At 38.9% G+C, this 13131-nt stretch overlaps 1 protein-coding gene across 1 annotated transcript in view; it reads right to left on the bottom strand.

Annotated features, from left to right (window-relative positions):
* Positions 1 to 13131, bottom strand: part of LAMA1 (laminin subunit alpha 1) — a gene marked incomplete at its 5' end in the record, with an annotated part of 103645 nt that overhangs the window by 55999 nt on the left and 34515 nt on the right. Inside the window, 8 exons of the mRNA XM_084279905.1 lie at positions 13 to 186; positions 1014 to 1154; positions 3962 to 4122; positions 4602 to 4707; positions 5620 to 5798; positions 6884 to 7001; positions 7508 to 7597; positions 11455 to 11634. Of these exons, the coding sequence (XP_084136031.1) occupies positions 13 to 186; positions 1014 to 1154; positions 3962 to 4122; positions 4602 to 4707; positions 5620 to 5798; positions 6884 to 7001; positions 7508 to 7597; positions 11455 to 11634 (1149 nt within the window). The remainder of the gene's footprint in view (positions 1 to 12; positions 187 to 1013; positions 1155 to 3961; positions 4123 to 4601; positions 4708 to 5619; positions 5799 to 6883; positions 7002 to 7507; positions 7598 to 11454; positions 11635 to 13131) is intronic.

Genomic DNA, 13131 nt, shown 5'->3' on the forward strand with positions numbered 1-13131 from the left:
GTGAGAACTTACTTTATTTCCTAAATATGGCTCAGGTGCTGACCAGTAATAAGTGTGCTTCAGTACTTTCACAGCCTCAGTGTTGTTAATACTTATTTGACCAGGTCCATCGAATTGGCTTCGCTGAGGTTGCACGCTCCTTGCATTATACAGATCAGTAACGAGCCATCCAGTCATATCTGATATCTGCAAGAAAGAACAGCAAGATTAAGGGAGTCAGGCTTTGTACCACCGAGAAAGTAGGCACTAAACTTAACCCCTCTCTAGATATTCACTCAAAGTGATGGATCTAAGACTTGAATTAACCCAGTTCAACACCTGACACAAGCCAGGGCTGTTTCTACTACTCTATTAGACTGGAACAGAAATACAAGTGTGACTTTCATCATCCCAATAAAGCTAGCATTATACCTATGTCATTCCCCAAAACAGAATTACAGAACTTCAGGGGCTTTTGAGGTCTATTGTCCCCAATATATAGACAGGGCTGATATTGAGGAAAGTTAAGTCCAGAGGGAAAAAGATGAGAGAATTTTGTTCTCACTGAAGTAGTTTTATGCAAGCATCTTAGAATTTCAGTCAATTTGCTGTGTTTTCTTCTTTTTTTATTGGCACACAAAACAGGGGACTAGAGAATAACTCACTCTGCAAAGATATGGAAGGAATTTCGTGGAAAAATAGTGGCCCCGAAGCCCCCTAACTCAAGAAATGTCTATTTAGAAGGCAGTGGTACTTTAACAGCACAACATCAGAAAAAAAATGCATTTTCTCTGGTGCATTATTGTAGCCTCCACTACCCACTGCTTGTGGTATTACTGCAAGACAGTGGGGCCAAAGCCTTCACTGGGATGACACATCAACCATCTCAGAGCTGCAGAATAACACTGAAAATCCCTTCCTCTGTGACACATGCCGGGATTTGGAGTTAACTTGGGTGCGTGTCAAAGAAATATAGCACATTTTGCAGCTGCCAGTGGAAAGAATATTAGGTCATGGACATAACATATAAATACCTGACTGATGGGCCATGTTAGGCTGCCACAGACATCAGAGACCCCAAAGCAGAAGCATTCTGTGCAGCCCTGAGGATTTCTTTCTTGCAAATTGTAGAATCCTGGTTTACAGAGATCACAGTTTTCACCTTCCACATTTTCCTGTCAATGGCATACAACATTTGTTTCACATCAGCATTATTATGGTAACAAATACAGTGGATTAGGTGGGATTTAAGCATAACAGCATTCAGAAGGCTATAAAAGAAAACAGATTTCAGCACAGCAGGATTGCTGAATAAGACTCAGAGCTTAAAATTAAAACTGATTGAAAAAATTCATCAGAATTTGCCAGTTCAAAATCTAAGCGTGCCCTGGCAAGGGCCCTATTGCAGTGAAATTTCAGCACACAGGCACAGTTTGAAAAGCTTCTGCCAGTCTACTCTCAGTTTGAATTTGTAGACTGCTCTGAAGTTCCCATGTTTGCATGCAGCATAGCTCACCTTTAAGGCCAGGCTCCTGGAGCTACCACAGTCAACTTCAAGACAATAGTTCCTCAACCATCTATTAGTACCTATACCATGAACCCCACCTACTGCTGCCATCTCTTTCTGCAGGAACACCACATACACTTACATTAGCTGGCAGCGCTTCCTTCTGGCTAAGGTCCAGAAACTCCTGCTCCAGAAGCAGATGCTCCACTCCTTTAGCTCCTATCACTGGCCTGCTGCCTCCTTACCATGCAAATCAGGTCAGAGCAGAGTGTTACACATCGCTTTCAATGTGGAATTTACAGGGAAAAAAAAATCCATAACAACGACACCCAGTTTTTCCTTTGTAAAATTTGTACAGGCAAAATGTATTTATTTATTCAAAAAGTTTAAACAAGCATATCAGTAGAGAAAATATTTGGTAAATGCCCACAAAGCTGTGTAAATAGGAGATATCTATGGGTATTTCTACACAGTAAGACACAAAATACTTCCAACTGCCGTGGACAAGTTTCTGATCATGTCCTAACTTCGTATCAGGGCAAGACTGGGATGCACATCACTCCCCAACTCAACCTTTGGTTTCCACTATGGGAAAACTCCACTACAAAGGCAAAGTGAACTTTAGAGACCACTCCTCAAAATTCCCTGATACATGCAGTTAGGACACCAGAACTACAGGACATATAGTGCAGCATAACGGTCATGCTACTTCAACGAGGCCTGTATGAGCTCTGCACTGCAATTTGAAATGCGAAGCCTGTGGACCAAATTCTGCTTTTGAATCAGTCACCAGGTTGCTTCAGCCAAAAGAATCACTCCAGCGTGTAGACTTACATCAGATTAGGTTCCTATGGAGCAAATTTCAGGCTTACCAGAGAGAAATCCAAGACCTTTAGTGGCAACACTACCAATTGTCTCCTTCTGGACCAGTGTCTGGTATGCCAATTTTACATAAGACCTCTCTCAACTGGTAGGCTCTGTGCTTTTATAAGCAAAGTACAAACTGTTTTTGCAAGCCATATGAAAAAATTTGTGATGAGCAGTTCCAATTCAAAGGCTGAGGATGATTCCTGTCTGTTTGTTAATGCCCAAACTTTGGAAAAAATCTCAAAGAGCCTGAGATAATGAAATTTTTAAATCTTATATTTTTACAGAAGTATTTTGTACTCTTTCAGGCTTATTTGTCAGTCTTCAGGATGCACTGGATCACATGTTTCATTGTGTCTCTAACATTGAGACAGAAATAATTATTTCTTACTGAAGGAGAAAAATCTTACCCAATGACTAGACCCCAAAAGCTGTGCTTCACAAAAGATAAATATTATGAAATTCAGAAAATACAAAGGAATAACTTGCTCTACCATGTTCACAGAGACTGCAAAGGCTTAGAAATCCTGTCTCCATTTGATATTTGGAACACATAATGTTTCTCATACCTTCCTTTCACCTCTATAGCTGGGCTGCTGGCTGGTGACACTCTCGGTGACCTGGCCTAAAAATTCTGTGTGCAAGGCTCATACTCACAACAGCAGCCCTGAAAGGAGAGAGTTTCTCACCCAGTTTATACCAAAATTTTCACCAGTTAGCTACAGCAGCTGAGTGTTACTCTAGGTCACAATCAGGCAAGATGGACACATCTCCTTTCTCATACTTAAATTGGCTATTGGAGCTATTTCTGATTATTTATATGTGTGAATTTTTGATCAGATAAATTACACAAAAGGACTATAGACTTTCAGAAAAGCTGTCAAACAAACCATGGAGTTTTTGCATCCTGTTCATCGTCATACTTGGCAAGAGATTCATAAACTACTAGCTAACGTTTTGTTCTGAATATTAAGTGTAACGTCTTTAAATATTGACATACAGCTTAGTAAAGTTCTGCAGAACCTACAGGTGCAAGTTATTTCAAGGGGTTTGGATACTTAACAGAAAAAGTAGTTGTCTTTAAAACTTCTTACTTTTAAAACTTTTTTATGGTTTATAATTTGTAATCCAGTAATTAAATCATATTTCATACATACATCTAAAGTAATCATTCCAATAGCACTTTCCAAATGCGTGCTGTTTCTTCACACAAAGCAGATGTTAAACACACCCTTTCTGTACAAAAAAATCACTGAGTTTGAAGGGAAATATCTGCCCATCCCTAAAACCAAACCTAGCTAGGAATACTCTCACTCTCTTTAATTCTTCCTTATGTTCGCATGTCCAGTTATTATCTGATTTGAATGCCATTATTACAGAAAATGTGCATCCATAATACATCAGAACCGTTCAACATAAATTACCATATCTTTCAGTACCAAGAATTATTAGTAATTTTAAGTTCTACATTGTCAGATGTAGTCACACCAGGTTACTTACTATAAAAGAATTGAATTCTCAAATTAATTTAGTCATTTCCCTTATTAAAAAGGAGTTTAAAAGTCGATCTAGATATTCAATTTTACGTAAGAACAGTTCAATACTCACTTTGCAAAGACAAGGTTCAGTGCATGGATCTTCATTAATGCTACCAACAAGGCTGCAGTTACAACGCAGGCAGTTTGGATAGCCTCGATACCCAAATGCACACCGATCACATTTTTCTCCTGTGTAACCTTCTCTGCATTGACACTGACCTGGCCAAGTCCCTTGAAAAGCAAAAATAAACGAATAAATAAAAGCAAGTTGGATTCAGGCTGTCTCCGAGTATGTAAATAATTTAGCATTCCTTTTTTTATTGCACTTCATGTTTTATTCCACACAGATACTTGGCATAATGTCAGTCTCACCATCTATTTTTCGTGTTTAGAGTACCAGATGCACAGAAACCGCAGCAAAATGAATTCTGTGGCAGCTGGAACAGCATTCATAAACAAGTGCTAAATCTCAATCCTTCATATTGTTTTATACAGTCAGAGCCTGCCATCCCCACACAAGAACACCTGACTTACCTTAAAATCCTAGAAGTGTGTTATACCTCACCTCTGCTTCCTAAATATTCACCACTGTTTTAAAGCAACACTAAACTGGTAGCCATTCACAAGAGGATGGTGTTCCCTCAAAACTCAACAGCCAGAATCATAGCCAGATTTGTAGTTTAGAGAAAAGGTGCTTCTCACTCCCTTACCACGCCGTGAGTCAGAATGGTGCTCATCTTTAACACAGTCAGAATTCAGAGATCCAAACGGGTCACAGTCGCAGGGATAGCAGGGGTGATCCTCATAGGGAGAAACCTACAAAACAACAAAATGTTCTCTGTCACATGTTCAAATTATTAACTGGAAATGTAAAGCTACATCTGTTTCTTGTCTGGGTTCACCAGAACTAATACAAATGAAGACTGGAAAAACTAATGGACTGGAAGTCATATCAAGGAAATAGTTTGCTTCCAGCAAAGAGAAGACCAGGTGATTGCAGCCATAAAAACATTCAAATGTGGGAACAAAATTTGGTCTTCAACAGTAGAGACAAAGGTACAGTAGCTGCTAATGATTGGAAGCTGAAGCCCAATACATTCAGCCTAAGTAGTTTTGGGTTTTTTTGTCATAAAACAGCAATTAACCACTGTAATGGTTTGCCAAAGATTATGGAAATGTTTACGAATGGATTTTTTTTGCAGATACTTTGGTTCAAAGAAGAAGGAAATTAAAGGAATCCTTGGGCCTGTGTTCAACAGGAGGACAGATTCATGAAGCTTCATTCTAAATTGAGGATCTATATACACTTAAAACATCAGGCAATGCAATTCACACAGCAAGGATTTTGTTTTCTTTCAGGGAAAGTTTCCCTTTGAGCTGCTTTATATGCAAAGTTAATCAGTAATGGCCTCTAGATACACATTTATTGTCTGATTTGCTCTAAGAAGTCTCTATAGTCAGTCTCCAGTCCTGGTCGTATACTTTGGATGAGCTATACATGCTGGACTTCCTAAAGCATGGGTTTTACAAAACATTTGGGAACCCACCAAAGCAAGACCTTCAGTATGTCTCATTATATGGAGACCTCTAATATTGCAGGAAGTTCATTTAACTCTGTTATTCACTTCTTAACCAGTGCTTTTGTGAAATTTAGATCATTTTTTCCAAAGAGTGACATTTGTCAAAAAACTTTAAAAGTGCACAGACACAGAGGGCACACGTTCTTACCTTGTGTGGTCTAAAATACCCATCAGCACACGTTTCACAGTTGATCCCAGCAGTATGTTGAGTACAGTTTAAACACACACCACCTCCTATATACTGGCCATGAATATCCATGCTCCTTTTCTGATCTGCAATGCTCTGATCATAATAACAATCTTCTGCTTTGTTATGACAATTACACTCTGAGAAGGAACAGAAAAGAAATTATTTTTTATTTACATTGCATAACAGTTTTAAAAATGTCAGTGTTGTAGGAAGTAGAAAATATAAGTAGAAGAGCATAAAAATTTCTCTCGTGTACCTTTTTTCTTTAATTATGCTATATGCTTCAGCAGTTTTGATGCACTTACTTGCTAAGAAATAATCTATTTCACAACTACCACCAGCCTTTAATAGTACTGTTTTAATAGTATTCCATAGATATTGCTAAGACAATCTTGTCAGGACTGATCACAGTAGCAATGCGTGCAATTACCAATCACTGTTCCTCCATTTTCTGTACTCTGCATTACAGAAGAAAATGTACTTAATTCTTCTCATTTGAATTATAGACAAAAGCCTGAGAAGTCAACAATGCCAGAACACAAGTATAAAATCGATTTAGGTTACAGGATACTTCAGTCCAGTTATAAACACCTACTTCCCAAAAAGAGTGACAATAATACTTGTACAAAGACTTCAACTAAAAAGATTAGTCTTCCATTTACAAGGGCAAAATTTTATCTAACAGGTTCTTTGTTGTCTGAAGCAATGCAGCAATTATGCATTATAATTATGCATTAGCAATGTGAAGGGAAAAAAAAAAATGCACTAACTAGCCCTAGCAACAAATTCATCTGCACTAGCACAGCTTAAGTCAATCTATCAGTTTGAAATGCCAGTGGCCAATAAGGAGTTTCTTTCAAATCATTTGTTATGAGAACAAAGTTGTTTATCCGACAAAATTTATGATCAACATACGAAATTTGCATTTCAAGTAGCTAACAAAATGATTGATGCAAATCTGCTAGTTTTCACAGTGTAATAAATCCAAGTCTTTGAAAAAGAGACTCTGACAGCTTTACTATGTGACAACTCCACTAGCCAAGAAGTCATATTTAAAACAATCCAAACAGTTATGATTCAGAGTTAGTCCTCTAAACAATCCCATTAAAACAGTTAGTAGTTTGTTGATTTATCTTGGGAATTAGTACAGACCTGTATGAACAGCAACCTCAAACAAGCATAATAAATCTTTATGAAACTGCCTAAATCCCTGCATACTTACTCTCACATTTGTTCCCAGCAGAAATGGTTCCTGGTCTCCATGGTTTCTGGTGGTAGCCTGGACAGCACCTGTTGCAGCTTTCTCCACATGTGTTGTGTTCACATTGACACTGCAATTTCTAAAGAAAATATTGCTTCCTTAAAATTTTTTTTTAATGCACAATTTAATCAATATTGCTTAAAGTCTGCCTAATACCAGATTTACTCCAAACAAATATCAAGACCCACAACTTACCACACAATTAACATCAGGCTGGTCAACAATGTTATATCAACTACTGGGAAACAGACTTTCTAGAACAGGAGGGACAAATCTCCTGTGCTGCAAAAGTAGTTTCTCTTGCAGCACAGGAGATTTGTTCCTCCTGTTTCTTCTTATACCCTTTGAATTGTTTAAATATAAAGCCAAAAAAGTGTTTACTTGAAGGAAGTTACATTACCAGACACACAGGTATGTTTACACAACAGGAAGGCAATTATAGCAAATAATTACTATAATTACCATTTTATTGCAAGACTTCTTTTAACCTCCTCCTCCTCTTTGTCATCCTCTTTAGGCAACATATTTTTTTATTTAATTGGATAAGATGCTTTAAGCAAATAAATCAAGGAGATGAAAGAATACCTTTGTGATTTCATCCAGAGGGCAGCTTCGAGCATGGCCATAACAAATACACATGCCACCAACAGAAATGTCCTTTATTGAATAGTAGTACTACAAAAAACAAAGTTGAAAGGGGGATGAACAGAAAATAGTGGCAATTATTTACACCTTTAAATTTATTCCAAAAAATACAATACCAGCATTTGACTATTTTGTGATTTGAAGAAAAACAAGAAATTGAAAGCAGCTTTGAATTTTTGCTACTTCAAGAAACCTTCTGTTTTGTGAATATTTTTGCTCACAGATACAAAACAGTAACTGACTTAAGTATGCACAATTCCTCAGCTTCAAGAAAGACCACCAAATGTGACCTCAGCCAAAGTTTTCTGCTATTTTTTTTCCCACTCTATGAGAAGCCATGAAGAATAACAAATTTCCATGTTTTAATTTCAGTCTGGGGAGCAAGAATTTGCTTTCTTAGAATAGTAACTCTGCCTCCATTAAAACCACTCCGTGCACTCATTTCTAGACCAGCTCTTTATTATGAGTGTATAGGCAATGCATTATTCTGTCCAAATTCTTAGATTAAAAATTGTTGATAGTGCAAAGTACAATACATTAATATTGCCATGTGGTGTGCAAAAGTAACATACATAAGGAAAGGATTCAATTTTCTAGGCAAGGAAGAGGCAGGAAATGACCATCTGGGTTTGGTTACAGCTGCAGTATCAACACAGTTGGCCTGTTTGTATCCTGGGAGGCATGTACTACAGGGGAATGAAAAGAAACACTTTTTGAGGATACTTCTAAGGAAAGAGGTCAAGATTCTCAGACCTAACAACCCTACAGTGATGTGGTTCAGGAAGAGTGGTGGCCCTGGGTGGTCAGACATACTGACTCCTGTACTGTTCTTTCTTGGAACTGGAACAAACTTGTCTTTGGTTTGATACATAATCTTTTATGATTTTAAATTTTTTACTCTGTTTAGTATCTTAGGGGTTTGGTTTTTTTTAATGTTATAGGCTTCAATTACAAAAAACATTCACAGATTTATCATGAACAGTAAGTCCTTGACTATATAGAAGGTGGTCTGGCCTGAGAAGAATAAGAGGGTAAAAGCAGAGCTATATTTCTCACTGCATTCCCCTTTCATCCTTTGTCTTGTTTTCTTAAAACTCACAGCATATGGCTCACAGCAGCTGTGTGCAGCTTGAAGTTGAAGGAGAGACTAATGGTAGTCAAATACTACACACATTACAGAATACTACAATACTAGAGAAGTAAATACAGAAATAAAGGTGTTGTTAAACGCTTTGAACTAAGTTCTGTATCACACCTTTTCATAGAATGCTTTGAGGTGGAATTGACCTTAGAGGTGACCTATTTCCAACCCCCTGCCATGACCAGTGATGCCCTCCACTAGACCAGATTGCCCAGAGACCCACCCAACCTGACCTTAGAACAGTCAGGCAGAAGTCACAACATCTCTGGGCAACCTCTTCCAGGGCCTCATCACCCTTGCAATAAAGATTTTTTTCCTAGTATCTAATCTAAATCTACCCTCCTTCTGCTTAAGACCATCGCTCCTTGTCCTGTTTACATGCCCTGTAAACAGCCCACTCCAGAGTTCTTGCGTGCCCCCTTCGTAAACTGGCAGACTACTGTAAGGTCTCCCTGGAGCTCTCTCTTCTTCAGGCTGAACAAGCCCAACTCTCTCAGCCTGGTTTCACAGGAGAGGTGCTCCAGCCCTCTGATCACCATTTTACAATACTATGCATATAGAAATCAACACAATTGGTAACAACTGGATGTAAAAATTTTCAAAAACAATCCAGAAAGCTGGAAGTGATTATCTTAGTTGTAAGCTAGTGAGACATCAAGATTTGGCAACCCTGCCCAATAAACCCCATGTTTTGTGACAGTTAAGATGTGTAACTTTTCATGCAAAACTGCACTAAGTAGTCCTATGTGGGGTAGTAGAGGCCTGGACTGCACTACAATATGTTACAACAGAAACAGGAATGCTTGTCTTCAGCTGCCTTGTGTTGCCAGCTGTATGTATGCTTCTTTGTCATGCCTTTTTTTTCTTGGGGTGGGGGCTGGGGGGTGTATTTCTTGAGATTATAATGCTATCAGAGCTGCATGTCTACAAGTCTGCTCTGTGGGCATATATCACCTGCTCAGGCTGTACATTAACCATTTCCCTATGGCCAGCAAGATACAGCTGGAGCAACAGCCTCTAGCACTTCCTATATGGTGAAGGCAGAACAGGAGAATAAGCAGAAAATCCAAATTTTATACTTCAGAAATTCTGCAGCTTAACATGTACCTCTATGACTGAGATAAGAGCAGAGCTGCCTTAGAAGTACTAACCAAATCCAAGTTCCTTAGTCCCTCTTCACTGTCCTAGTTTTGGCAAGGGTAGAGTTAATTTTCTTACTAGCAGCTGGTTTTGCTGTGTTTTGGATTTAGGATTAGAATAATGTTGATAAGTAATAGTTTAGTTGTTGTCAAGCTGTCAGACTTTTCAGCTTCTCACACTGCCCTGCCAAAAAGGTGGGGAACAAAGTCAGGACAGCTGACCCAAACTGGCTATATGGATACTCCATACTGTATGACATCATATTAAGTACATAATATTGACCATGAGGCAGGTGACTCAGGAACTAGCTGAGTATTGGTGTCAGGTTGTGAGAAAGTGTGCTGTGTATCACTTGTTACATATAGTTTTAGCCTCTTCACTGCAGCCTTCCAGCACCTAAGGGGGGCCTATAAGAAATAGGGAGGATTCTTTATCAGGGAGCATACCAATAGGACAAGGGGTAATAGGTTTAAACTAAAATGTAGATTTAGATTGGGTGTTAGGAAGAAATTCTTTACTATGAGGGTAGTGAAGCACTGGACACAGCTGCCCAGAGAAATTGTGGATTCCCTCTCTGTGGCAGTGTTCAAGGGCAGGTCAGGTTCAGCTTTGGACAACCTGGTCTGGTGGAGGACACCCCTGCCCAGGGCAGAGGGGTTGGAACTAGAAGATCTTTGAGGTCACTTCCAACCCAAACCATTCTATGATTTATCATCAACTTCCTCTTATGTCCTTCTTAAGCCATGTCAGAACCCACAAGTTCTGCCTTTTCAATATTCTCCCCTATCCCACTGGCAGGGGAGTAGCTGAACAGATGGATGGTTGTTTTAGCTGCCTGCTGCATTAAACCACAACAGGTACTGAGCTATCTGGTCAGCTCTCATAGAAGCAGTTTCAAATGCACAAGGATTGCCTCTATCAAAGATACAAATTGCAAGAGACCTATTGGTGCATAAGGAGTTGCCCACAGATGTTCAAGGCAAAGAGCTACAGAGGAAGGGGAAGAGGAAACACTTCTCAGTCTTCTTCCCTCGTGAGAAAGCCTACCTTTATAGTGAGGCTTGAAACCACTGTTGCCCTAAGCTATGGGTCTCAGGCAAATTAGTATAAAATGTGTAAATATTGGTTATAATCGTCTTGAAATTCTACCCAAATATTTTACATTATTAATTCATGAGCTTTAAAACAATTGATGACAACATTCTTAAAGAAAAAAAATTCAGACCAAGTAAGCTTTTCATAGAGTTGTTTTTATGAACTGGAACACTGGGTCCTGAAATCCTTGATACAGAAGAGGTTGTGTGAGGTAGCCGCAGTTGCATCAAGAGCATCCTCAGGAGACACTTCCATCAGCAAAACCAGATATTTTGTTTTGATGATAAATTATAAACATTGTTCCTAACACAAATCATTTGCACGAAGAAATACAACGAAGCAAAAAACAGTATCTGAAAAGCATTTTCATAGTTGTTTCTGACAAGTTATTGGTGTTAATCTCAAAGAGAAGGCAAGATTCAACAACGTATCAAAGCAATTCTGTGAATGGAAAGGGTTAAGGCTTACCCATCAAGTCATACTGAATACCATTTATGAACCATCGGCTTACCCTTCTGGTAACAATGGGGTCTAGTTCTTTAGGATCATTATGGCTGAGAGTCATGAGGTCAGCATTAAGAGTTCTGATTCGCTGCAGTCGTAGACGAATGTATCGTGCAGAAGTAAATTCCAAAAGCTTTTGTGAAGGATCATCAGCACTAGGCCTACCGTTGATCAATGATGTGTGAATCTAGAAAGAGGAACTAGCTTAATTATAAGCATAATTGTGATTCATTTGCAACAACAAACATCCTAGTGTGAGAATTAAAGATACAGAATTTAAGCTTGTTTTCACACAACTCAGGAAGGAGAAATGTTATAACCACCCGGAATTCTTTTTCTTCCTTATCTTCTACCTGTGGGCAGATTTCCTGCTTCCTGATTCACTCAGCTTGAAAGCCACCACTCTCAGCTTATCATAGTTTTGAATCTCCTGGACATTTGTGGAAAGACCATAAAGAGAAGGACAGTACCACAAAAGCTAGTCTTTAATTTCTGCAGCTTATCTTCTTCTCTGAGGTGGAACAGGTAACTCTGGCCATAAGAACAGTTTTATCCTCACAGATTTCTCCTCTGCAGTTTGTAAAGACATTCCTGCGAAACATAGCAAGACCCACCTATGTGATCTGAGGTCATTAATCCTCAACCTTGCTGGGACATGACTGCCCAATCAGCAAGGCATACTCCACGACAGAGCACAGTGGGAAGCCACAACACAAATGAAACTGAAACCAAACCATCTGGCCTCCATCTTTCTCACACAGTCTCAGTTGGCCCCACTAAGATGGGGTTTGGTATCAAGCCACACAATTTATTCTGGCAACAGCCCCTTTCTTCTTTCTGAAGTCAATTTAGGAACACACAAGGATTTAATCTCATATGACCATGCAATTCCTGCTGTTTTATGGAAGTAACTGAAAAAGTGAGACCCTAGAGGCCACAAACAAGTCTTCTACACTTCACCTGGTGTCCACAACAAATAAAGAGCCATGCTTTGGGCCTCTCAGCTACATTTTAGAGTGCACGACATACTTACAAAGAGCAATTTTATCTCACATACTATTCTTGAATATACAGTTTCAACTTTTTCTAGTACTGTTCAAAAAAATCTTAAAAATCTTTTAGGAAAAAAAACCACTTAATTCTTTAGTGGAGCCAAGAGCTCCCTAGACAGTAACTGTGTTATCTCAAAAACATACAGAGACTGGCCATGGAGTTCAAGCTCCCAACATTATAAATTTGCCATTTATGGGTTACCATCATTCCTTCTTAATATTCTAATACAATGTTCAAAGACCTTAAATTTTTCGTAGTCTGCTCAGAAGCTAACCATCACTTAACTTCCAAATGTAAATTAACAGTTATGAAACCAACCCAAAATTTTTCAGGTCAGAGCCTCCAAATTATCACCACCTTATACTATATTCAGCTCTGAATCACAGAGAGCATGATTCTAGTACATTTCCTACCCCAAAACTATCTTTCAAGTGTTTGACAAATCTACAACTACCTGAAAGGATGTTGTAGAGAGGTGGATGATGGGCTATTCACCCAAGTGACACTAGATAGGACAAAGGGAAATGGCACAAAGCTGTGCCAGGGCAGGTTCAGATTAGATGTTAGGAAAAAAATGGTTTACAGAAAGTGTTGTTAGGACCTGGAACAGGCTGTCCAGGGAGGTGGTTGA

This window comes from Gallinula chloropus (genome assembly GCF_964237585.1).
Source record: "Gallinula chloropus genome assembly, chromosome: 2".
In the NCBI taxonomy this organism is placed as follows: domain Eukaryota; kingdom Metazoa; phylum Chordata; class Aves; order Gruiformes; family Rallidae; genus Gallinula; species Gallinula chloropus.